The sequence below is a fragment of the Chaetodon trifascialis genome, chromosome 4 (genome assembly GCF_039877785.1).
Source record: "Chaetodon trifascialis isolate fChaTrf1 chromosome 4, fChaTrf1.hap1, whole genome shotgun sequence".
Taxonomy (NCBI): Eukaryota; Metazoa; Chordata; class Actinopteri; order Chaetodontiformes; family Chaetodontidae; genus Chaetodon; species Chaetodon trifascialis.
The window spans coordinates 8245702-8273345 of NC_092059.1; the positions used below are offsets into that span (position 1 = coordinate 8245702).

The 27644-nt window shown below is 42.7% G+C and overlaps 1 protein-coding gene across 1 annotated transcript in view; it reads left to right on the forward strand.

Annotated features, from left to right (window-relative positions):
• Positions 1-20598, forward strand: part of fgf22 (fibroblast growth factor 22) — a 29257-nt gene extending 8659 nt beyond the window's left edge. Inside the window, exons 2-3 of the mRNA XM_070960975.1 lie at positions 16844-16947; positions 18593-20598. Of these exons, the coding sequence (XP_070817076.1) occupies positions 16844-16947; positions 18593-18787 (299 nt within the window). The 3' untranslated portion in view covers positions 18788-20598. The remainder of the gene's footprint in view (positions 1-16843; positions 16948-18592) is intronic.
• The last annotated feature ends 7046 nt before the right edge of the window (positions 20599-27644 follow it).

The following is a 27644-nucleotide window of genomic DNA, read 5'->3' on the forward strand; positions in this document are numbered from 1 at the left end:
GTCAGGCAATCAAGTCATTTCCAGCTCCTGACTATGTGTTACAGACTGTAAATCTGTTTACTCATGACACCTCTGTGGAGAAATGTTGCTGCATCACTCAGAGTCATATCTTGAAAATAATTATTTCCTGTAATTAACTGCTCTACGCAGTAAAGACGATGCACCAGATAGGCTGTAGTTGGCCAACATTTCTTATCATACAAACATTACATCATGTATTTGTGGGTGAGTTTAAGGACCAGTGTGAAGGATTTAATCACATCTAGTGGTGAGATGGCAGACTGCAACCAAGTGAATACCCCTTACCTCAACCGCTCCTGCGGTTGCCGTTAAAAGTGGGAAAAACAAGAAAGGTCCTCTTGGTTTGTCCATTCTGGACTCCTGTAGAAACATGGTGGTGCAACATGGCAGAACTGTGCATGAGGACCCGCTCCCTCTGTAGATACATAGAGCTCATTTTAAAGTGAAGAAAACACAATGATTCTTATTTTCAGGTGATCACATACTAATGAAAGCATAACTATGAATATTATGTCTGCAAAAACATCCCTCAAAATCCTCCCTTTAGATTTTATAGCACAGTTTTTAACAAGACTAATACTCGTCTGTTGAAAAGAACTGGTGGCTCTAGATAAATAGTCACAAAATCAGCAGCGCCATTAGTGTTCATCCTCTGGGCACCATGAATGTCTGTGCAAAATTTCGTGGTGGTCTATTCAATAGCTACTGAGACATTTCACTCAAAACAATAATGGCGTTAGAAGACTTGAGGAAAAGTAAGGGGATCAGTAAAGTCCAAAGTAATAGCCTCAGGGGACCAAGAACATCAGTAATGACAATCTCTAATTGTTTTGAGATATTTCAGTCTGGACCAAAGAGGTGAACTGATCGACCAACGTTGCCATCCCAAGAGCTAGGCTGCGAGCTTGGTTGAAAAGCAACTGCCAGACAGTATGAGAGCATGAATATCACCGTGAGTGTAAGCACAAAGTGTTCATCATCATCACAGAGCAATTTTTGATTTTAATCGAAAAACCCTAATGTGAGAGCTCATCTGATTTTCAGTACAGATACATATTTGAGAATACACAGTGCACATGCAAGCACATGGGTCACAATGCAGAAATACAGACTGTATGTATGGTGAACTGGGTAGAAACAGTAATGTCAAAACTTAAATGGAAAAATGTAGGTTTAAAAATCATGACAGTTGTATTTTGATTTGTTTCAGATTAAGATGACAATCTTATGAAAGCAAACAAATAATCTGAGAATAATTCTTAGTTCCGTTGGGTAAAAAAAAGCACCGAAGCTGCTTTGCTTTGAAGACTGAAGCAGAGACGTCCCTGTCTGGACCGAATAACCATGTTGCAAATGCATTTCCTGAAAGAAAGTTAATTAATGCAAATGTGGAAGGCTAAAAAGAGCGACTCCGGCGCATACCAACAGGTTGGAACCATACCGCGTCTTCTCTGAACTCTAATACACACATCCACCCGTACCTGCTTTTTATCTCTGAGGCCATTTCTCTAAACGAACAGGAGCAGGATGTGAGTATCGTGTCAGGACGCTTTGAATGTGTGTGTACATTTAGGACGCATGTGCCTGTGTTTATACTGTGCCATTGGGGAAGCATGAAGTGGACCCTAAACTGAAAAAGATGTGCGTTTCCTTTCCCCGATGGCTAATATGAACCAGACCTTACCTTGCACTCAATTCAGACGCATGCATATGTGTGTGTTTGCATGCACGCTGACATGAGCAAGCTGCTGTGCACACGGGTGTTTTTCCCGTCTGGAGGGCCATGCTCCTCATTAGAACACAGAGGGTGGCACAAAGCATTGCAGTGTACAGCTGAAGCAGGACAGTACAGTCCACATCATACATCAGGCCACTGTACAGACACTGAGATCTTTGTCCTGAACGCTGCCTCCTTCTTACTAATTTAATTTTTCAGAGACAATCCCCCTTAATATGTGATACCTTTGCATCTATTTTGGAATTAAGGGAAACTTTTTCTGCTGCTTACAGCTTGCAGTCATCCATAACTGTGCAGAAAATATTCAAATACATTTTTCACAGTTAGAAGCTGCTTTAACCTTCTGCCGTACCCATTTCTCATCATATATATATATTTAGATACACATATCTTTCACTATCATCCTCTTGTTTCTTTTTCTTCTGATCTGTCTGCCCCTTTCCACCTATCACCATGTCTCTCTCTCTCCCCTGCTGTCTCCATTTCCCCCTCTCCTCCCCTGCAGTGGATAGGATTGGGGTCAGGGCCCTTTGGCCAGTGGAGCAAGTGACAGCTCTGACAGGGCCCTGATTTCACTCTTGTGCCTTCTGTCACCTCCCTGTATGCCCGCCTCATTTTAATAATGTAAATATGGGGCAGGTTCAGGCCAGAGAGAATATTCTGTGTCCGGGTGCTCACTCACTGGAACCTCGCTTGCACACCTGAGCTACACATGCACACACTTACAGTCAGCAGTATTCTTCAAACTAACTCGGATTTGGTGGGTTTTCATCCTGCTGTTGAATAGAGAACTACCAGCAAAAACTGTTCATTCTGTTACACATAATCAATACAGTTATGAATACAGTTGCACTATTACTTAACTGACAATACACAAGAGCCAGTCACACCAGAGGGGAAAGGTTGCATGATCACATAGTCGGCCATGTGAGAGTTAAAGTTGTGCTCTAACAATTTCTGTAACGTTGGGGGGCTTGCGAGAGAAGAAAATCAAAGCAGCAGAGGCTGAGATATCCAGAGTTTTAGTCCGTTGTATGCTGGATCCTATTTTAATTAAAAAAATTAAAGTCTCAAGCTGGAGCAGAGATAGCCCTGAAGACCTCATCAGGGTCAGTTTTTCAAAAGGCATCACATGACATCGTGCGCCACGTGAAGAATATCCATAAAATTCTGGTTTTAATGCATCCATTGTAGGAGATGTGAGGTGTCCGTGTTCAGGAAGTTTTTTAGGCTGATCTGTACTATTAAGCACCAAGTTGGATATATTGATGCTTTCTGAAAAATAATTCACCAAATATCTAAAGAGTCACCAATCGTGATTACGACTTTACATGTTGCACACTCCTGGTTACAATACCACGGATATTTTGACAGCTAGCCATGCAGCACAGTCAAAGCTAAATATGCTAACACTCCATATTTGATTTTCTTTGAAGTGAATCGTGGCTGACACACTCGAACATGCTTGTCACCTACAAGTGTCTTTATTCGCCTCAACAACCTACTCTAATGAAATTTAAAAATAAAACAGCGTTTGCCTCATAAGCACAGATTCACTATGGTCAAAACTGGCAGGGAATGCGGGCTTGGATCAGATGTGGATGCTCTTCAATACTGACATGGAGAATTTTTAGAGGCCAGAGAAGATGAAGGTAGCAAACTGTAAACAAGGCCTTTGTTTTCTCCTGATTATGTTTCCACTCGGAGTGACTGAGTCTGGTCTGGACAGCCATCCAAAACCAGCCACAGATGCAGCACACCAGCTTACTGCAATTTAGTGGCACAGCGGAATGACCTCAGTCTAATGTGGATTCAGCCACCCCAGCCCCTCCCAGGGTACCAGAGTGCAGGAAACTGCAGAAGCCGTGAGTCACAAAGCTCTCAGCGGGCAGATCTGTTCGTAACTATCTGTGAAGCCTTTGATAAGTTGCTGTTCGCTTGTTACGGATGTGATGCATGATTTGAAGGCAGTCTGCCCTCCTTGATTAAAGAAAAGGCCTCTTGGCCGGTAAGATTGCGGGACCTCAGTACCACACAGACTGAGATGAGCGCACTGTGGGCTTCGTTAACCTTTTTCACCTCTGCTATCCCTCAGCCTCACTGCGCCGGCCCTCCACCCCATCGCTCACCCACTCCCTCAGGTCGTCCTCTAGTGTTGCTTTTTTTGGCTGGCTTGACCCCAACATGCTTGTAAATCTGGGGTTTGATCTCTGCGCTCTGATTCGGCATCCGGGGGGTCCCTAATGAACTGATTGATGTTCCATTACATACAATCACAACTTAGCATGTCCAAGGAAGTTAGAGGTATAACTACCATGGAGTGCATGCTGACAGGACAAGCAGGTACTAATCACTGTTTGATGGGGAGTGTGTGTGTGGCAGGAGAGAGTCTCCTACTGAATCTTTGACCTCTCAAACTGAAGATTTCTATGAGCTTTGCCCTTGTTTTTCACTCTTCTCTTTGCACTAACATTTACTGGGCGTCAGTGTCACTTTTGAACTGTGGGATTGTTCCAGCACACATGCAGCTACCTCTCCACACACATAAACAGGCACGTCCAGATGTGGATGGCAATTCTAGAGTACTGTGTCAGTCTGTCTGGGGATAAATCAGACAGACTAATCTGTCCTGTGAGGGGATGGAGGGTAATTGGTCACATTTGACCTCCGGCCTTGTGGACTGTGGGAACGCGGGCTTTATCTAGCAGCGGTAATTGGCAAATGAAACACTTCCGCAAGTCCTCCACTAGATTGTCATCCACCAGTTGGGATTGGTTGAAGCGTGCGTGTGTGTATTTGTGTGAGTGTTGCCGGCACAAGTGGCGGAGAGACGTGTGTGCGGGCAAGAGCGTGTGTGTGTGTGTGTGTGTGTGTGTGTGTGCAAGTAGTCTAGAGAAAATGGCAGGATGCGGAACTCCCTTTGGCCATCTCCAGAACGTTATCAACAGCATCAGTCTCATGGTGCCTGCAGCATACTGATACATTGACAGAACACACATTAGCGGTTGTGTGGTTGCCATTACAATTTAAATTTAGGTTTGAAGTAGAAATAGTTAATGTAATTCATCAAATCTTTAGCCCGAGGGAGGGCTTTTTGTGCACCGCACACACACAGCCGGGACAGGAGCGAGTGTTTGCAGCATTTAGTTCATACTCTTAATATCGCCGTGGATGTGACGCAGCCTCCTGTCATGTTTTACTGAGTTTTGCTCATGTTTTATAGCTATTTTGTGTGATAATTTATCTGGGCACAGTCATGCCCACATCAATCGAAATACAAGAAAACCAGGGTAGGGAGAGTGAGTTGTGGGGGTGGGTGGGGGTGGACCAAGAAAAAAAGGCTAAAGTTACGGTGGTGAGACAATGTCTCTGAGGTCCCATCAAGTGAGCCATTCATAGATGCCGGCCTACCAGTTTGTGGAGCCAGGGAGACACTCCGATAGAGTGGGGCCCAGGGTGGCCTTGTCTTTTTGTCCCAAGCTGACCCCTGCTCTCCCGCCTGGCCTCTGCGCCCCTCACCTGGCCTGTCCCAGCGCATTGGTAACAGGATACCTGTAATTTGCTCTAATGGCCTTTGAAAGACCTGGCTGGGCTAATCCCTGGAGTACTTCTCCCAGCAGCACCGTATGAAAGGGTGGGGGTAAAAGGGCCGAGTGCGAGTCCTGAAAGAGGACCAGCCTCTGGATTGTGTGTGAGAGAATGTCACCCCTTGCGGCCGGGGCTGGGGCCGAGGGAGTGCGGGAGTCAGCTTTCAGCAGATCACCACCATGTGGCTTGTTCACAGGCTCAAAAAAACCGGGCCCGGGCTTGTAGAGAAGTAGATTGTCTCTACTTTACACCTCCCTCAGTGGTTCAGTCTGGCAGGCGGGGAACAGGCCACTGAAGACCAGCCTGCACACAACTTTGAGAGAATGCACTTCAAATTGTTTCCAGATTTCTTTTGCAATTTGTACTAAATGTAGTTCTTCATGGGTGAAAGTTGCTCATGTAATAATAGAAACTTATAACCTCCAACACTGCCGAGCTGCAAGAAGAGCAGGAATAACAATAGGGGACAGTTTGACGGGAAAGGGGACGAGATGGTCATGTAGATGGACGAGAGAATATTAAACAGCAGATGACATTACCCTGCCAAGTGCTATAATGGAGGCATAAAAATTCTATATAAGCGATCAGCGAAAACCACAAATTTTTGTCAACTGTGCGTGCGAGTTAAAAACCTTGTATGACAAGTTCTTGCATGAGGCGCAGTGGTGTCATAACGCTAATAATAAAAGTAAAAAAAGATAATAATAATAATAAAAATTCCTGAACAAAAGGCAGTGGACACTGAATATGGACTGAGATTAAAAAGACGTGAGAAATCTTATCACCCTCATCTTTTACTTTCATCCCTCCAGAGATTTTAATGGAATGCGGGAAGCAAGTGATATGTGGGCAGGGAAGACCAGCCCCGTGCCAGTCTCTTCTGTCCTTTCTATCCATCCATCCAATATACTCACAGAAATACACACACATGCACAACAGGCTTCCTCGAGGTATAGGGGACATTGCACACCATCACGTCCAAGTGGCAGCGCACATGCACGCAGTGTGTACAGAGTGGTTTAGAGAGTGACAGCATGTTTAGATCTGTTAAAGTTCAACTCTGTACAAAAGAGAAAAGGGAGTGCAAAAATAGTCCTGTTCCTGATTTCCTTTGCTGTTACTTTCATTATGCACCTTTTAAAATTTCGTTTGATCAAATCAAACATGAGTTGAAAGATTCCTAACTGTCCAGGAATTCGGGGCTAAATTAGGCAAGAGCAACACTGTTCAGACCTCCAGACAGTCTGAGCTCATTTGAGGAACAGAATCAGATCTCAGGGCTAAGTTACTTGCCACGTTGGCTTGAATGTGCTGCTTTGACTAACGTGGTGGATGATCACAGTGACGGCTATTCAGTTCATTTCATTACAGAGAATCTTGGAGGTTTTTTCTAGGTTTTTTAATGCCTCTAACTTAATTTTTAATTTCGTTTCTATTGCAAAAATTAGAACAAAGTGAGAAAAACCCAAGATCAAATGCAGGGTGTGTGTTTTGTGCGTGTTTTTGTGTGCGCGATCAGTCCAGCCCGGCTCGGCTGAGAGCAGACATATCTCATAGCTGTCGGTAAGGGATGAATAAATCATCGCAGTCCTGTGAGAGTTAATAGGTATGATGCATGTCCGGAGACCCGCTGCAGACAGGCCAGTACAGGGAGGGAGAGGAGGGGTGACCCAGGCGGGGGAGGGAGAACACGACTGAGACCAAAGAGGTACGACAGAGGAGAAGTGAGGGACAGACGGGCAGTGAAAAGCAGGCTGGCAGATGGGAGACAGGAGGAAGAAGAGAAAGACAGGTACAGTTTGTAAGAAGGGAGGGAGGTGCTGCCTGTGGACTGACAGCTGTTCTGCTCTGCAACAGAGGGCCACTCACAAACACCCACACTGAAGCACAAATCCTCCACTGGAACAGTAGAGCTCTCAGAGCGGCAGGCGCAGCTCCTGTTAAAAAGACTGTAAATTTTATATTGCTGCCAGAGCTGGTTGGTCCATTAAACCAAGAAGGGCATTGCATCATATGTATTTTGAGCCTGATCACACTTATTCAAACAAAAATAAATGTCATCATGTCATCACTATGTGTATGAAACATTATGGACAGTGACTCAACCGGGGTGTTTTTACATTAATGACAGGGAAATCCTGAGCAAACCCTCAACCTTAACCAAAATAATTAAGTCTTTTTAGGAGTAAATCTCAGATTGAAGAGCATAAAACAGCTTCCCCTGACCTCAGTGAAAATTTTTAAAATCGAGCTGAAACCTGCTACAAGCCAAACAAAAACTGAGCTAGGCTGTAACAATGACCGCAGATAAAGGACATGACAATGTGTTGGCATAGCAGCACAGAATTGGAATTGCACCGAACTTTGGCATAGCCATTGCAGAAAATACAGCTGGGAAAAGACAACATTTAAATTGCGGTGTAAACCTGCATTGCAAGAACTACATAAAAATATGTAACTGCTTAAAATTTGACTTCAGTAACATCTTTGGAATGCCTAAAAACATCTGCGCATGATCAAAGACGATCTAATTTACAATGTTACTTAAGATATAGGGCAGAAAATCATTGTGGCACTCCAATCAGTTATGTCAAAGCAGGTACTTTTGCCATTGAGAGCAGATGTAAAACACCTGCTCTGGCATTGCTCATTGGGATGAGGCCAAAAGGGCTCAGAAGTTTCTGCTTGTAGAACAGTGCAACATGACTTTCTGAAGTATTTGACTCAGTGTTGATTTGTGTGGAAAACTGAAGTTTCTTAAGTGGTTTTAGCAGTGTCCTTTCATCCCTCTTGATGTAACTCAGTGTGGTTGAGATTTGGTTGGCATCGTTCAGATCTCTATTGTCATGTCACTCAGTGGCAAAAGGAGAAGAGGTTTACACAGTAAACCTTAAATGATTATAGGAGATAGTAGAGGTTTACTTGTGTTGCAGTGTGCCCAAATCACCACCATCTGTTCAACATTACTGTTGATGTTTTGAAATACAAGCGCATTAAAGCGCACAGATAATGACAGAGTTAAAGATGTCCGTTACACTGACGTCATCCTGGAGATGACCCAACTCAAGTAAATGTCAAAGGCTGAATGCTGTGTGTGGCTGCAGTCTGGAGGAGCACAAAGGTGCCGTCATGGGAATGATATTATTCAACTGGGGAAAAGAGGAAGAATAATGTATTTTAGTTCTTTAAAGGAATATAGTTATTAGTCAGTTTAACGATTTGCATTAGATCACATATCAGAATTACACCTCTTTTTAAACTTAAACCCCCTCAGCAGTGGAAGTAGCCAATGGGGAATTCAACACCTTCTGCTAATCGGGGGCTGTGTGCATGTAGTGGATTTGTCTCAGGGGTCAAAAGTTTGGTATAGTTAACCAGGAGAAATCCTCAGTCATCCACTGGAGTCATGGTTCATCGGGACACTTCACTTCAGTCTTTTGTATGTGCATGTGTGTGTTGTGATTCGACTCCATCCCCTGGTTTCAGCTAATCTGGAGTGTGTGTGGGACTGATCAGTGCTGTTCCTGTCTGGGCCTCCCTGACCTGACCTGACCTGTCCTGTCCTGGGAAAGACATAGAGCTAAAGATGCAAAAGGACCACTTGCATACCTTCTGAAGACATATTAAGCGGTTTAATTTTTGCTTTGTAGTGGTGCTATGGTTAGTCCCACCCAGTATCATTACATACCATGTAATAGAGCTGTCAGTCCACTAGAGGATAGTGCATCAGTGTCACGTTTTCCTTGTGGTAAAGAGGGTGACGAAGTGCATGTAGGGAGCAGGTCAGGGTGGATGGATAAATGTCACTAAATGTCACAGTGTGAAACCGAACGTCAAGCTGACTTACGTCCACTTACGTAACTGAACTAACGTTACTAAGGTGCTTACAATATTTTAAGCCAAACCATGATCTTTTCCTGAACCTAACTAAGTAGTTTTTGGTGCAACCATCACCAGAAATATTTCCTGGGAAGCTTTATTTTTAAAGTCTAACCGGATGCTAACTTGTCCATGGAGTGAGAGGTGTTCTTTTCATGGCTAAGCGAAGCAGAACATGACTCTGACACGATGGACCAGCGGGTCCACTGAACACTGATAAACCTTCCTCAACACCTAAAAGTAAAGGTATGTAACTGTAGCTCAGCTGTAACTATAAATCCTACTGTTGAACTGATTGAGGTTACCTTAACAACAAACATGGCTAGCTGCTTGAAATGATTTTACATCCTCTTTGTAAGGGAGTGAAATACACAAGGATATTCAAATGTTTCTTCCCGTGTCTGCAGCACCGCCATATTTCACAGCAAATTGGAGATCAGCTTTCATACAAGCCACTCATTGCAATGAGATCATCTCTGACCCACTATCACTGCTTCGTGTGTATTGATAACTGCAGTATAAAAGCCTCTGGATGAGACATTCCTTCATCTGTCAGCTGCAAATCAATATAAAGTGTGTGGATTTTTCTTTCATGCTCAGTACATGTTTCAGAGCATGTGAAAATGAAAATGAAAGCAGAGCACTGATCATGCTCCCCGTGTGCCCTCTGAGTCACTGACACAGAAGCAGTGATTCTAGTGCTGGCACACCACTTGCTCTGGACTTCATTAGTCACCACATGCTGAGTGTCATGATCACAGATTTTTTTGTGGATCAGCATTATGTTGTCAAGCCATAAACAATGACCTCTGCCCCAAATCAATCGTGATGAAGCTTTATGGTTACATGAAAGGGTGGTTTACAGTCATTGCTTGTTTTTCTTTAGCTGCCTTTTTAATGGCAGCATTGTCGGAAAAAAAATCACATGAAAACTGGCGTACACTTAAAGGCCTCAGTACGGAAAACCTCGCCATCATACCCTCCCACTGGCCGCATCCCACTACCAATCTCTCCAGCAACTCAGCATGTCATTGTAGACTCAACACAATGAGTCGTACTAATTGGGATAACAGTGAACACTTTTGAAGAGTCTCTACTTGTAGGCAGCTCATGAAAAGTGATGAAGGTAACTCCTCTGCTCTCAGTGAAACGTCTGCACAATAGAAACAGCTAAATCAGCTCTGTTTAGGGGTGAGAAAATTGAGTTTTCGTGGTGACGGAGGAGTTTTTAAATTCAACCAAATCAGTGTAGGTGCAATCTAAGAGACTGAGAGAGAAGCTCAAACCCCGCCTACTTTCCCACATCCACACACCTGGCCAATCGCTGCGTAAATTGGGCGTGAATGTTGGATTATCGGTTTCAGAAAGTTCAGAAATTTGTTTCAGTTCCAGCATGGTAAAGGGAGTCAGATGATCTGAAAAGCACTTTGTTTGAAGCATGCCGAGGCTTTTAGTGGGACTGGCAAACACAGATGAAGGACAGCTGTGATGGAGGTTTTCTACATCAGTGCGAGCAACACTCAAAGCAACACACTGACTGATTTATCTCACTGTAATCTCCATCTGAAAGCATATCAAATGAATAACTTGTGTTCACTGGATGTCAATGCACAAACCACAACACCCACAAAGACATTTGTGAGGGCAGCTTCTATTTTATTTGTCTATTTTTTTGCACGTATAACTCATGTCAGTCAGCCAAAGTTGCGTAAATATATTAGAATATATATAGAATCTTTTGGGAAAAACAGAAATTGTGTGCAGGTTACACACTTTCTCCTGGAATTAAGCGAACAAAACCATCCCCTCCATTAGTCCTTGCTAATCATCGGCCGGTATTTACTGTACATTCAAGGGTTAATGTCCAAGTTTCCATATCACACCACCTGTGATGGCCTCCACTGGAGCGCCTGTTCTCATGGTAATCTCTCAAGGTGTTTAAAGCAATAGTGAGTGATGCAGCCTTTGTCTGTGCTGATACACACAGGCGGCTGCTTCGCCCAGTACCAGACCCTTCGAGGGGGTCATGGCAGATCAAAGGTGCTGGTCACAGCCATTAGGCCCGGCAGCCCAGACCCGACATGAAAAGCTTGTGTTTTGAAAAGGAGGGCAGAAGGAAAAAAACAACAGGGCCCTCTTCGTTTAAAAAGCAAGCAAACTGTGAAATAATTGAAAAGGTATGTCAATCAAGAGCAGGAGCACAGCGGGAACTCCAAGATTCCCAGGCTCTGCTCCGGTCGAGCACTGAGCCATGGAGGGCTGCTCAAGGGGGCAACCCAAGAAATTAAAGACCTGGGAAAAGGAACAAAAAGAAGACAGAGGACAGAGGAAAGGAGCAGAAAAATCTCTTTTTCTCACTCTCTCTTTGCTCAGTCTTTCACTCTTTACTGCTTTAAATTTGTGATGAAAGGAACCATTTTGCCACACTTTGTAGAAGCCCATTGAAAACGCTTGGTCATTAATAAGATCTTGTCTAGCTCTTCACCTCTCAGGTGAGTAACAAAGACTTATGGTGGGGGGGCAGCCATTGGAAGCACCTGCCCCCACCTCCGAAACCCCCATCTTATAACCAGCACCTTCACCTTGTACTCGCTCCCTCCTCCTCCTCCCCCATACCATGAGTCTGACAAAAGGGAACCCCGTGAGAGTGTCTCTCTCTTTCCTTTCTGCCTTTTTTTCAAAGTCAGAAAAGGCTTGAATGATCTGACGATGGGCTAACGTCCAAAAAATGGGGCACGGAAAGAAAAGAAAGAGTAAAAAAAAAGAAAGAAAAAGAAAAAGACTGGTTAAAAGACTTTTTCTATGCTTTTAAAAATCCCATAGAGGAGAAATAAATGGCAAGTCCACAGTTGACTAGACATGTATAGTGCGGGATTTGCTTGTAATGGCAGCTTGAGCTTATTGACAGTCCCAGCCAAAACATGTCAAAGGTTAAGAGATCTTGCCAATTGCAAGTGGGAAGCCAAAAGCACCTTTTTCATGAGCTCAATAGGGCCATCAGTTGATACTTGCTCAGCAGAACACGGAGCAGGAGTGACCTTCAGTTTCCAAAGGAACTCAGGAACAAAGACCTAATTTGTCTCCATTATTTCTCTCTCTTCTTCCTCGTGATATTGTTCAAAAGATTTGAAACATTTCATGAATGGAAAAGGTTTGTTATTTGTTCACAAAAATGCTTTTCTCTAAAGACTTTCAACTAAAATACTAAAACAACTAAAAAAAGGATCATTTTATTAGAACAAACTTGATATTTCTGCCTGTTTGTGTGGATAAAATGTCTGTATTTACATCAGACTGTGTTAAAATACAAAGTTTACTAGACTGTACGACAAAATGTTAGATACATTCAGACACTGAGCTTATTTGTCCTAGGCAAAAAAAATCAGGCTTATCCAATTTTGAAAGATTTCCCAACAGTTGTTATCTCTGTACAAAGACTTCTCTAATAAATGAAACTGTTTCGGTCAAAATTGTACACTTCTACAAAACTATAACGAGTCCAGAGGCTAAATTCAGCACACAGCCTTCCTTCCAGTAATGTGACCTTTGGATTTCAGCAGTTAGGAAAACCTCTAATAGCTTGAAATACCTCACTCTGATTTCTCAGGCTTTGAACACAATGGAGTGACTTTTCAAAGGGGGGACTGTGAGTTATATGGATCTAACTGGTCTTTATAGATGTGTGGTCAAGCGTCTAGAGCCCAAGTGATTCCTCTAGACAATGTGAAATCCCCATTTCGTGTCCTCAGATCTTTTGTGTCTTCTGGCTGCTACACCAGCGTGTATGAATGAAATGACATGTAGGCTATCGATGAGACTGGGGGACAGAAAGGAGAATACTGAATGTGCTGCATTGAAGTTCTTCACGAAATGACCAATCAACAACTCAGACTTTTCTTCATTTAGGTGTATTTTCTAGCACTAAAAGATTATTTTTTTATTCTTATCTTTTAAAACCTGAAGCGTTACCGTTCACAGCCAACTCCTTGTAATATCTCAGATGCAACAAACATCCTTCCAACACACCTACTGTGTCTGGAACTCAAACCAACAAATAATGGCAATTACTGCAGGCACCACTTTCAGGCACCAGCGGTTTTCATTGGCCTGGACTAATCCCCCATAAATCCTTGCAGCGCTCCAATCACCAGCAGGGCTTCAGCTAATTGCTTATGAGTCCCTCGCACGCTCCAGGTGCCACCGTAGCACACCCGGTGTTTGTAAACACAGCTCGTAAAGAGAAGGCTGCCATCAAAGTGTTAATGTTTCCTCAGAGGATCAGAGGCAGTGCAGGAATGATGGGGGTGCAGCTGGGCTGATACCTGGACGGACCCGACCGAGGCTTCCCCTCCTTCCCTGCAGCTGTTAGGAGCAGAGAGGGGGCTTCATTTACACGGTCCTGTCAGAGAAGAAAGACACTCAACAGGAGTTTGTGTTTGTTTATCTTCCTGGTCTTTTCTTTCTTCCTTTTTACTCTTTGTACTTCTTTGTGTCCGTACGTAAGGAGATGACCTCACTTGATAAGCATGACTGGTGATGTTCAGAGCGCAAAAAAAAGAAAAAAAAAGTTGGAGATAGTTGCACGCTTAGAGTGATGGGGGCAGCAGATGGGTGTTTTTAAGCTTTGGAGCTCTTCAGATCTGCTCTTTGAAACAGGCAGCAGTAGTCTGTGATGATGTTAGCAGACGGCCTGTAAAGATGAGTTTGTAGCATCTTTGTGAGAATGTGAGATTGAGATTGAGTCAGATGATGAGAGCCCATATGTACACTGAAACAGTTCTTGGTTGATGTAATTATTGCTCCTCCGTGTACAAGCTGTAAAGACAAAATTTCTTAAAGGTGCCATATTCAAGAATTGGCCACCAGGTCAAATTCGCATCAAAAATTAGGGGCTGTAAGTGCTGTTTACTCTAGCTACCATTAGCTAGTTAGCTCAGTTAGCCGTGCAGTTAGCGGGCCTATTATCTACTCGGCCCAGATTGGGAGCTCGGACCATCGGGGAGTGTTGGTATTTACGCTGCTAGCATAAGAGCTTTCGATGGCCTGGAGGAGGAGATTTTCAGGCCGGGGTACCCTACTGGGAATGCTGGTGGAGAGTTAGCGGAATGGCCACCAGAATGAGAAACCTCTTGGTGATTGCAGCTAGACTGGGACCAAAAACACAGGGAACACAATACTGAGGTGACAAAGACATGGTGGTTATGGCGGGGTCAGCTCCGGGGTGCCAGTTACTAAACCTGCCATGAAAACTGCCTCAGTGTGTCAGACTGGGCATAACAGTGAGTCACTATTGCCTCTTGAGGTACAAAGTGGTATTACAAGCTCGTTAGCATGCTAACTTCAGTTCTTCTTCTCTGCAACACAATACACGTATGTTTTTGACAAAATGTTAAAACAAATTTTTCTTCATATTCTCTTGATGATTTTTGTTAATTTTTAAATGCTTTAAACTTTTTTTTTTTTTTTTTTTACAAATTGCTCTTTTAAAGTGATTACAACATAAGTGATGGGGTACAAAATCCACAGGACTCGTTCCGTATAAAATGACACAGTGAAGTTGAGCTGAAACTGCTTTGAGGCTTTAGCAGTTAGATCAAGTGGGTATCTACCAAATTTACATGCTTTTTAGTACCAAATTCTTTCTTTTTTGTATTATCCACCAGCTCGTTTATCCCCCATCTCTTCACGTCATTTGGTGGCCAGTATTTATCGACGGTACAATGACAGCAAACCAAAAAGTCTTTCAATGCACTTGTGAGCAGCTTAGCCTTTGAGACTGTCTTCCCAAGAAGAAGAACAACATCACTTGTGATAGAAAGTGTCCCTAAATTCCATCTGTTTACATTCAACTGACAAAGCCCTCTCATGGCTGTAGCACTTACGACGGGAGCAAAGGAGGACGCCATTACTATAGAGTGAGAATTCCGTATTGAGGAGGAGGTCAGCGTGGGTGAATGGGTCAACAAAACAGACTACGACACTGAAAAACACTTCTCGAGAAAGCTCCCACGTTAGCAAAGTAGTCATTTTAATCCAAACAACAGTGCTTGTGTAACTTTAACTTAGACTAAATCTAAGTCATTTTTGTATCTAAACCTAAACAAGTTTTAACCATTGCAATGTCTAAAACAAGTGATTTGTGACGAAACGAAAATGCGTCTCCATGTTGTGTTAGTTGCCACAGACAGACGTGTATTTTGTCGTTTCATTTGGAAGACTTGTTGCGTATTAAGACAGGCTTGGAAAAATGTGAAGCTATCCTTTAAAGCTTGGTCTAAAACAAATATGTAACTCATTATTTAATCCAAAAACATATTAAGTCGAGCCTTTGGGCCAAGTTCAGCTTTACCGTTCTTTCCAACCAAAATCTGGATTTGCACAAGTAAATAGGTAGAAAAAGCTGCAGAGCAGAGGGAGCAGCACCTGTTGAGCTCCTGGTGTGATAGTTTGTTTTTCATTGCTGGATGGGTTTAACCAGCGAGACTGCTCAGGAACTCAGTCACTGCCCTGTACAAGACTTGGCAGTGGTATCGAAGCAGCTGGGGGGTGGTCAGTTGGGTGGCCAGTGGCCCACTGCTGCTTTTATGACTACATTTCCTACCAGCTTTGGGTCACCTTGTCCTTCAGCACCTTGATCTGGTGCTGTGTTTACAGTATCTGTCCAAAGCCAACAATGCTTTTTCACAAATATCCAGCAGTGCCTTGCCTTTGAGCAACAACATTACATGTTTTCTCTGCACAGACATGGTTGTCAGGGGTGTAAAAAGAAGATTTCGTGCTCTGATCAGATAGCAGACCACATCAGGGTGCTTTTGAAGGTATAAGTGGGAAATAAAGCCAGAAAAATGTCATCCAAAAGAGAGCCTCATCTCCTGCAATTAGCTGCTATTCAGGACCCTGCGGTGAGCCCTCAGGTCATCTCCAAAACATCTCTCTGCCGTAGCCATGACAATGGGTGTGTGCCTTTATTTTCGTATGCAGACAAAAACCAGATCAAGAGTGAGCCACATGGGACTTGTTTGCAATCAGTGCCCAGAGGAAACAATTAGCCCACAAGCTTGCCAGCTTTTTCATGGGGTGAAGTGAGTTGGAGAGGCTGTTAAGTGGCCAGCAGACATGGATTTTATGTCCCTCAGTAAACAACACTGGGCATCATCAGGATGAAGTGTCACATCTGGAGTCAGGAGGCTTGAATGGATGCAAGCCGCGAGGCAGGAGGACACTGTGCAGGCTTAGACACTGTATGTGTGTGTTTAAATCTTTTGTAGGTCAGGATGTGGTCTGAGACTGGGGTGCACAGGTAGAGATGTATAATTAAGCTTCTATGTGAAAATAATAATAATAAAAATGTCCCACCTTTTTTGACATGATCAAGCTTTAACCTGTTGTTCTAAATGCTCTAAGCTCTATTGGTCTTCTCATAAAGGGAGCTCTCTCAGGCCATTGTGCATGTCCTGTCTATGTGTGTGTTTCTTTTCTCTTGTCTTGAGCTCTCTCTCCCCAGAGCATATGGCTGTCTGGTATCCTAATTGCTAATGATAGAGTGGCTTTTGATGGGGAAACTCCCAAAGCTAGATGTTTCTAACCCAGACTCTTGTTCCCTCTTTTATTTTCCAGGCCTGATGGAAATCCGATCTGTCAGTGTGGGAGTTGTTGCCATCAAATCTGTCAGCACCGGGCTGTACTTAGCTATGTCCAAGAAAGGCACGCTCTTTGGGTCGGTGCGTATACAACCTGGCAACATTGTTCCTGGAGGTCAAGATGGGAGGACCGGGAAGGGAAGGGGAGGAGGGCGGTGAGGGTAGGGGAGGTATATATGTATAGGGGTCCCAAATGAATTCCTACCAAAACACATTTGATTCTACTGAAGTGAAGGGAAATGTCAGGAATCTTCTGCTGGGAAGTCCAGAAAAGGTCAGTGTTACAATCAATCATGGCTGTACACCTGGGCCGTGGTTGATGATACCTGCAGCTTGAGTCGGCTGGTCCACTGTCAAAATAGCAAGCAGTGGAAAGAAACCAAGCCAGCAATGACAAAGAGCCAGCTGGGCTTCTTTAAAAGTCTTTGCGTGCCATCTGCCAATTGTTGTTTCACACAGCAAGCTTTCAAAAGTAATCACCTCTCTTTGTTAAAATCAGCCTCACATCAGAGCTGGGGTGTGTGGTGTCTAGCTCATGTGTTTACATCTTGAAAAAAGAGAAATCAGGGACAAGCAATCAGTCAGCAGCAGCGATAAGACAAGTGGCTAACACAGCAAACACGGCATAAACAGAGCTGAAGACCCAGGCCTTTCCAAAATCTGAAACTTCCCATAATAGCAAAGAGGCAGGTGAATCACGGCAGGCTCACACTATCCTGATGCTATCACAGACAGGGCCTCATTATGGCTGCACGATAGCGATCTGGAAAAGGGAATGCAGCAGAACCTCTTGTCACTACAATATCTTTCAAGACTCTTTGACTCACTGATAAGAGGTGGTAACCACCCATAGAAAAGTGGCTTTACAGACTGTTGCATTGCCTTCACAGACCAGCATACCTGTGGGCAAAGCTCATAAACTGAATTAAAAACTGGATCAGAAAAGAGTTAGAATGATTGTGACAGAACTTAAGCATTAATGTTGATTAAAAAGTTCTTTTTATTCACAACTTTGATCATTTAGGTTTTTTTGGGGGGTACATTAAGGGGTCAGTTCACCCAAATCATTCTCAGCATTGTTGTTTTTACATGCGGTGTTTTGAGGCTGTGGGCTGTGTTTGTGATACCGAAACTAATAAAGAATGACATTCAAAAACTCAACAGCAACATTTCTATCCAGTAACAATGGCCCAGATATTTCACAGACCTCATTGTGATCAGTTTCAGTCCGTGATCAGTTTTCAGAGATCGGGCCCAATTAAAACTTAACTGTGGGGTTCGCAGATTTTTGTGAGTAACCAGAGCATTGTTTCTGGACAGATATATTGCTTTTTGGGGTTTTATTGTAATTGCTCATTGCTTTTTCAGCAGCACACGAAATTCCACAGACATAAACTGTATTTTGTTGATGGAAAAGAAGTTTCAGAGGTGGATATCTCAAAACCCATGCATGGCTAGACACCACCGTGGGTGAGGGATAACTGAAAAAAACAACCATTTCTAAGACTGAAAACATCCATTGTGGGTTTAAATAGAGGAACCAGCTAAATACTCACCCTATCAACCACAAACACCTGGAAAATCTTTTACTGCAACAACAGACATTGACCTCTGTGCACTTCTTGGAAGCTGACCTAGTACAGCACAGCAGGAATAGCACTCAGTTAGCACACACTCATCAGTTAGAGTCTCTTTAACCTCTCCGTCTTCCTTCCTCTGATCGCAGGTGAAGTACAACCCGAGCTGCAAGTTCAAGGAGCGCATTGAGGAGAACGGCTACAACACGTACGCCTCCCTCCGCTGGAAGCACGGCGGCAGGCAGATGTTTGTTTCGCTGAACGGGCGGGGGAAGCCACGGCGAGGTCACAAGGCTCGACGAAGGCACCCGTCCACTCACTTCCTGCCCATGCTCCCCTCCTAGCTGCCCCAGTCTGAACTCTGACCGGCATCTGGCTGGCTCACCTGCCCCCTCACACTAGTGTTGATCTAGCCGTGACGGCGATCTTTATTTTTATTATTCCATCCTCCTGTCACATAAATGTACATTTGTTGAGGTTTGTAACATTTGTAGAGTTAGTATAATATGTACTTTTAAGTTATTTTCTCCATTTTCTAATGATGTTCAGTAATACAGTCCAATACAGTAGAATTATACCATCTTCAGGCATCTGTCTGTGTGTCTGAACTGCATATAAAGCAGTGTTTGGTTGACTTTAAGAGACTGTAAGAGAACTGAAGAGGGACAGCAAGACTTGGAAATAACTAAATGTGGCTAACTGGTTTGTTATTTAGCCTATTTTTGGATGATAAGCTAAATAAGACCAGAAGCATGTGGTACAGCGATGATGAAACTCATCTAACCTTTGATAATAAGCAACATTGAAATAGCTACCACTGAGGACACAGTGGTCATTCCCTCAGTATTGACTGTGTGCTTTTGAGGGGAGTCACATCCATTAATTAAAAACTTGCATATCGTGTGTAATACATAGACTTAGTCCAGTAATCTTAAATTCAATATTGCATATTTAGCCTTACAAAAAAGCACATGTGTATGCATTATACCTTGTTAAAAGCAATGGAGCAACATTTCACATACACAAAATAACAAAAACAACTAAACAGATAACATTTAATTTCCATGTTCATTTACATGTTCTACATACTGGTACACGCTTGACCACATGTGAAACAGCATTTCACAGAACTCCCAAATAGGCACAATGTGGTTTTTGGACATTTTATGTGTGAAATGTAATACGTCACATGTGACTCTGACATGTTGTTTTTGTAAGGCTAAACTGGACTACATTTAGGTCAACAAAAATTGATGAATTAATAAATAAGATTGGTATTTTTCCATTCTAAATTTATTTATGTGGGGTAATTAATGAAAGACTGGGGGTCTTGACTTCAGTATTTCTAAAATCCTGGCTGTGGTGCTGCTGCAAATCTGACATCTTCACTGTTGCTTGGGATATACTGTACTGACACTACTGGATACGAGACACTGATCTGCACCTGAACTGTGCAGATCACTAAGCTAATTACTGCGATAAAATGCTGGATTTTCTGAGATTATCTTTGTATGTTTGTGCATGCTTCTGTCAGACTGCTTCTCTCATTCAGCAACCCGTTAGAAATCAGTTATCAGAAAAAAAAAAAAAAAGCATTGTCTCTGATTCTTGGTCCTTTGTTCAGTCGTGAAATAATAATATACCTTTTGAGTCATTTAATGCATTATAGCAGCCGTAGGTAAACCAGATGTCACTAGCAGAAACTTTGTTAATTTTGTACACAATAGTAAATGGTTATTACATCCTGCCTCTCTGTCAGGTCTTGCTAACATTTTCTCAAGGCTGTCGCTAATAGAACATTTAATATATTTAAAACATTTTGTACTCTTTAACTCTTTGAAGTTGGTGTTTACTGTTATTGTCGACTTTTTGTGTTGGATTGTAGTCATGCTGTTAAAAAAAAAGAAGGGGAAAAAGTAATCGTATTCAAGTCCATATTCAGCTCATTTTGTATGGTATTACTACTGGATATTGGTACATGTGTGATCCACTTATCATAAACAGCTTTCAGCTATAGGCCAGTAATAATAGTTTGTATATAAGGCCAAAATTTCAGAACAAACAATCTTAAGATTCATTTCAGCAAAGTAAAATCATTTGAGTGCCTTGGTCCATGCTGAGTTTGGTAATCTTCAATAAAAAATGTGGATAAATCATGAGTCATGGCTCCCTCCCTTGTGCTAGCAAGCCTTTTTTTAAACCATCAAGTGCTAAATGGCATTTTAATCTTGTCTTGTGCACTGATTGTTAAGTGTTGGTAACATCTCCATCAGAGCTCTGCCACATAATCCCCCTCCTCATCATAATCATGGCAAAACTCACAGCAGGAGAGGCGTTGATGTGGAGGACCTCCCCGTGTCTGATGAAAGGTCCGCGGTTATGAACTATGCAACCGAGCATCGAGGTCATTTACACACAGACGAGCCCTCCGGTGGCACAGGAGGCCATTCGGGCTTTTCAGTGAACAGAAAGGAGAGTCGGGGATGAATAGTGGCTGTTTGGGGTGAATAAAGGCCAACCTTTCAGCCTGTCATAATGTGAGATTACTGTGACGGGGTACATGTCTGGTCAGAATGGCGTGAAGTCACACTGTAGTTCAGCTCCAAAGGTCTGGATGCAGCATACAAGTATCAGTATGGGGGGTCTGGCAGAACTGTGGCCATGCAAATGTCTTTGTCCTCAGCTGTGCACCGTTGAGAGATGGTTATATTTTAAAAAGTAAATAGTGCTTCTATATCTTCTTTTTTTGTTGCAGTTGTACTTAAAATATAGTTGTCATTAAAAAGAAAAATTTGGCATTTGGGAAATGCTTAAAATTTTCTTGCGCAAACTTAAATAATGAAATCGATGTCTGTCTGTACACTGAATATGAAGATATCATCTGCAGCCAGCTAACCTAGCTTAGCACAAAGACTGGAAACAGCTAGTCCGGTTCTGTCCAAAGGCGACAAAGTTCCTAAAGCTCACTAATTAAAGGATTTTGTTTTATAACAAAATACCATAGAAATGCAGTACAGAAATGGCAGAATCTCCTTTTGTATTGTTTTTTTTTGTTTGTTTTTTTTTACAGGCTAGCAGTCTTTGTGCTAACATACGTTAGCCAGCTGCTGTTGGTAGCTTCATACTTAGCATAGAGACTTGAGGTACCAATCTCCATCTTTGCAAGAAAGCAAATACAATTCCCAAATGTAACTAAATATATATAATATACTGTATATTTCAGCTTTTTTGCTTTTTTTATTACAAAAAAGTATATAGCTGTGCAAACTATGGTGCATTCCAGTTTTACAGGTGTCTCTGACCATATGATCATTATCCAACCGTCAGCTGGCACAGACACACTAAAACATCCACGCCACAAAGTAATCCCATTTTCTGCCTGTTCTCTCGATTGACTCGCCTCTTTGTCAGTGTGTCCTCCATCTTTTCTCCTCTACCTCTCTGCTCTCCTCTTTTAACCGTCCAAGAATCTCTCTCCTTTCTTCTTGGCCTGAGGGTGCGACTGGCTGTTGGTGCCAGTTCCAGGGACACCAAATGAGAGCTGTAATTATCATTGCTCCACCACTGTCCTGTCAGTGCGCTCGCCAGCAAAACAAGAGGGATCCTTTGGAAGTCCTGATCAAAAGCTTTGGCCTTTGATCATGAAGCAAAAGGAAAAACCTAAACACTGTGCAAAATCAACGAGGAATGTCCCAAAGAGAGCCCCGGAGAATGGGAATGACAGCCATCCAGAAGACATCCTCAGCTCCTCCTCTGCCACGGTGTGTTGATGTCAGGAGCACAGGTGTTTGGGCTGTGTTTGATCTGGTGTAAGCAGAGGACTGAGAAAGTGAGTCATGCAATGATGTTGTAGCTGAAGTGTCCATCAGATAGCACCTGCAGGCTGCACATTTAAAACACCATAAAGTACAGTACATCCTCACATCTGCACATCCATGAAAACACTGCTTGGGGGAGGGTATCCTGCCTGACCCAATAAAAATAGTGTTTATAGATAAGGCAACTTTGACTGCTTCGAAATTAATTTGCAGCTGAGTGACAGAAAAAAGTAATAATAGAAGCCCATTTTGAGGGCCTTAGCCAAAATCTACAGGGGCACAAGTCATGCTGCTTCAGCAACAACAAACCACAGCCTCTGGAACCTTTGAAACCCTGTGTGGTCATTTTCTCTCACAGTGACTGAAAAGAACTGTGGTGGGTGGGAAAGAAAAAAAGAGCCCCTCGCCACTCATAATACCAATCTTATGTATGTAGACGAAAATGGGAGGGATGGGAGGGGTTGTGGGGTGGCAGACGGACTAAGGCACAATTTTAAAGCGCTTATTGAATTGCCATTACAGCTCCTGAGACTAATTGTGGCTGTTGTGTGTCTCTCGGTGGCCTAGGGGGCTCTGGAGTGGCCCTGTATGCTCTTACTCAGTGGGGTTTTCAAACCGAGTGGCCCTGAAAGAGAACAGGACCACCGTAGATCAATGGCAAACCTTTCACTCTTTCACAGGCCCTCGCTAATCCTTCTCATTTGTCTGCCATTTGTTGAGGCACATTCACAGCTCCCTGAATTTAGGATTAGGCCTTGTTTTGTTACAAAAACAGCCCAAGTTATAATGCTGAATAGATGGACTAAAGGGTGGACGACGGATGAGTGTGTATGTGAGTTTGCGAACATGTGTGTGTATGGTTATCAGGTATACACGATGTTTATGACCAAATTCATGAGAACGCAGAACCCATTTTTCGGCATAATTGTCAGTGAAAATGGTGCAAAAATATAATAATTTGCTCTTTTCCTTTCCTGAGGATTTGTTGTAGCTTTAATGACCACACAGCAACACAAATCTATAAATTCACACAAGCCTGTATTGAGTGATGTTCATAGTCTGACAGTTTTGTCTTTATGCATGAGTAGAGGTGCCATTTTGAATTTTAGATTTCAAACCACCTGAACACAAATGGGTTTATCATTATTTTGTGTTCAGAAAGAATGCAAGGTGAATTTCAGAGGATGCACAATTGCATACAAAGTCAATAGAAAGATGCATGTTGGCAGGAATAGATGCGTTTTTGCCCAGAGTGGCGCAAACTGGGAAAATAAGGAGGCCTTGCAAGCTAGAAAAGTTGGCTGTTAGGAGCACAGTAATGGATCAAGTGTAATATGTTTTTATGACTTTGGTGCTGGTTTAGGTGGAGTGAAAGGAGAATACCAGCGTTAAAGATGTTACACGTTTGCTGGCCTGAAGAGGGGCCTTCGAACTGTTTCTGAGCTACCTCATTCACATGCTGTCTTTTCATATGTCCTCTGTTTCATATGAGAGCAAAGACACTGTGTTCCTTATGAAAAAAAGAAGTTTCATAAGAGAGAAGAAAAGCGTGAACAAATTGATTCATCACAGTCAAATACCTGCAAAGGAAATACAATTTCATTAAAATTGCAATGATTCCCTTTGAAGCTTAGAGTTTGTCCCCTTTGTGCTCTGTCTGAACCTCAGAGTGTACTGGGGCAGTCTTGGCAGCCTGCAGCAGAGGCATCAGACTGCGGCCTTCTCATCACTGAATGGATTAGTGTTCATGTCTGAAGCCACTTACTGGACATTAGGCAGGGCTGCTGAGTGGCACATGCGCCACTTTCCCCCTAAAGCCCTGCCATGCCACGCCGCTGGTATGTGGTGCCGTCCGGCCAAACCCCATGTCAGGCATTCTCCGGATGCCTGCAGTCCTGCCAGACACCAGGGGACAAGGTGAAGAGATGGATGGAGGGATGACTATGTGAACCAGAATGGATGAGAGGAAAAGTAAGGAAAGCAAATGAGTGCAATCTAGTTTGGGTGGATAAACAGGAAATGGTATTATATTAGAAATACAAAAGAAGAACATGAGAATTACTTGTTGGATTTAAACTTAGAGTGCAGACATAGACATCATTATTACAGTGTGTGCATGTATAGTAAGACTCGTTTGTTATACTGGTGCCACAGGTTTTAAATTGCTCCCAAAAAAAGCCAATTTAAAAGAAAAGAAATGTGATTATTTTCTTTCTTCAACAAGAATTAGGTTAGAGGATGAATACCACTCTCATGTCTGTCGAGCAAATATGAACCTTAGCTTAGCATAAAGCCTAGAAACAGGGGCAAACAGCTAACCTGGCTCTGTACAAAGGTAAAACATCAACCTACCAGCACATATAAAGAAGACTAATTAACACATTGTATAACAGAGGTTACATACGTTTCACTGTCCCTCTTAGGTATGCTAACCTAAGCTAATTAGCTTCTGACTGCAGCTTCGGTAGCGTGCAGTCTGGTGTCTATCGTCTCATTCAACTCATAGCAAGAAAGCAAATATATCCTTACACTAATATAGCCATTATATGCTAATCTGCCTTAACATTTGCTATTCTCTCAGAGCATATGCATTTAACTACAAGCATGAATAACACACAATCAACATTTTTAAGTGCACTTCAAGTGGAGGCAGCATGAGGACGTAGGAGATGTAGCAGTGAAAGTGTAAAAACATGAGAATATAATCAAACTGTATACAAGTAATCAAAAGATGAGAATGTACAAAATGTAAGCATATAAGAAGAAGGAGCAGACGCAGCCCAGAGGGGCTCAGACCATCTCCTATATAGTTTGGCCAGCTGAGGCAGACCAGCTACATGTTGGCCAACGTCCCAGTCAACATCATGAGGTTGTCTTTGGCTGTTAGTGACTGGAAAAGACCAAAGTCAGTGCCGCTTCATGCAAAGTTTTAGCCGTGCCAAAGCCTATCCACCCTGCCCCTAAAGCCCCGCTGTGTGAAGTAATTCTTCATGCCAGTGAAACCAGACAGACTCTGTGTTTTGTCACTGCATGCATGGCAATACTTTTTCAACAGTGCAGCTCTTTTTTCACTTCAAAGATCAGGTGTTCTTCCTTAAAAGCAAAAGTTTTGTGTGTACGATGTCAAAACCTGCTTCCTTTTTTCCCTATAAAGAAGTTTGAAATATTGGATTAAACCATGTGGGCTGTATTAGACAATTAGCAAGACATATAAAAATCATATGTAAATGTCAGTTTCCTCTGTCAAGGCCTGTCACTGACTGGACGCTGCATCCACTCCAACTGTGTCTGTCAGGGAACCATCCACCACTCAACCATCCTGGCTAAAATTAGGGCTTTAAAACAAGTTGTAGATAATGTTTATTTTGCTCTTTATCATATCAGCAAAATATTCACATATATTATTCAGCACGTCTTGACAAGCCTTAATGATTTTCTACACTAACACGGAGGCTGCCCGGCACATAAGCAGAGCCAGACAGAAGGAGTCAAGCGTAAAATATGATGACAGTGTGCAGAGCACGGAAAGATCAATCTCAGTGCTACTGACATTTACATTAAAAGAATAATACAGTAGAAAACAAAACAGTGCGGCAGTTATCGAGTCCCACGCAGGGATCTCTCCCATCCTGTCCTGCACTCCTGCAGCCTCAGCGCCAGACTGAATGGCTGCAGCCGGGAGAGGTCACATTGATCCGACTCAGAGGCTCTCAGGTCTTGCGTTTCATCCTTAAACAAGGAAGATTTTGAAGTTTGCTTTTAAACCCAAATCTTGGAGCTGCACCACAAGCAGATATCAGGCTACTGGTTGCCTTCCTTTGCTTGTTGTACTGATATGGAAATCTGTAAAGCAGAGGATTAGCTAATGTGGATGTTTTTGACCTTCTCTGCACGCTGCCAAGCCTATTTTATAGCTTCTTGTAATCTGGGAATTATAATGAACAAATGTTTCATTCCTAACTAGAGTACAGTTCAAAGACGGATGGGTCCTTTTTTTAGATCGCTGTCCCACTTATAAACAACCTCAAGACCACAAACTGTGAGATACTACTCCATGTATTTGTAGTGGGATGACATGCTCGCTGTCCTCCTTAAAATGTGGGATTTTAATGGAACACAGAAGGCAGACAGATGCTTTTGGGAAGATTCATTAGACAGCTCAATTCGTGACTTCACATTAGATTTGAACTGATGGTGAAGTGGCACCCTCACATGGTGGAAAAGCAGAGACATTTTTAAAGTCTTGATGCGTGCTGTGGCGCTCTCTGCTGGATATCCTGAAACAGGCCCACTAACCAAATTAAGAGCTGAGATAATGTACACTGTATGAAATGGTGAACTTGATGTGTCCAAATGTAGATATGGAAATAAATTTGAAATAAACAAGATTAAATGGCAAATCCAATGAATCTATGAAGAGTTTTCAACAAGGCTTGTGATTTAAAATAACATAGAAGATTAAAAATATGCATATGCATTTACGTGTGTGCAGGTGTGTAAGGGTGTGTGCTAGTGTGTGTAAACAGTTGTCTGCAGTTAGCTGTTCATAGGTTGCTTAAACAAACTGTACTATTTAAGTTTTCATAAAGAAAATTTGACTGGGAGGAATGGGTCAAGAAAGAGGGTTTTTACTTTGGGAAATCTGCACAAAAATGAAGTATATTCATTTCTTGAGCAGACCCAGAATGAATGGGTTTGTTGGAAACATTTACAATTACAAATCAATAAAATATATACCATACAGTTGGTGTAGTTGTTTTTAGAACTGCAGAGGCCGAAAACGTAGCTGAGATTGTTTCTGTTGCGCCCTCTTATGGTCAAAAAGTAAATTAACCATTAATGTTTTTGGTCTGTCTCTGGCCCTCTCTGCTGGGCATGTGATGGAGCTGCTTCACATGAACAGTTCCAGTCAATGGACTTGATAACAGACTGAGTAACATGCTTCTGTTGTATAATTATGATCAAAGAAATGAGACTCCTAACTGTGACCTGATGCTTGAATCTCTGTTACTCATCTTTTCAAAGACAAATCCACAACAGAGAGTAGATCCACAGCAAAAAAAACCTTCATTCCACATCTAGTTTCCTGACTTCAATTCATCTTGTTCACTAAGTGGCACCCAAACAGTGACAGGTGGTCTAAAGAGGCCCCCGAACAAAATACAGACTGAAAGACATCAGAAGTGTCAGATGCAAAAGGAAAAATGAAATTTGAAGCAATTGCTAAATTGATTGTAATAATGGCATCACTGCATGTCTACTCTTGCCTGTAAGAGAGCCAAAAATGCACAAACAAAGACAGGATGTGACTGAGGCCAAAGTGACAACCACAGGGTGGCTCAGTGCGCAGGCTGCTGCATTAATATCTCAAGAGTGGGCTTCC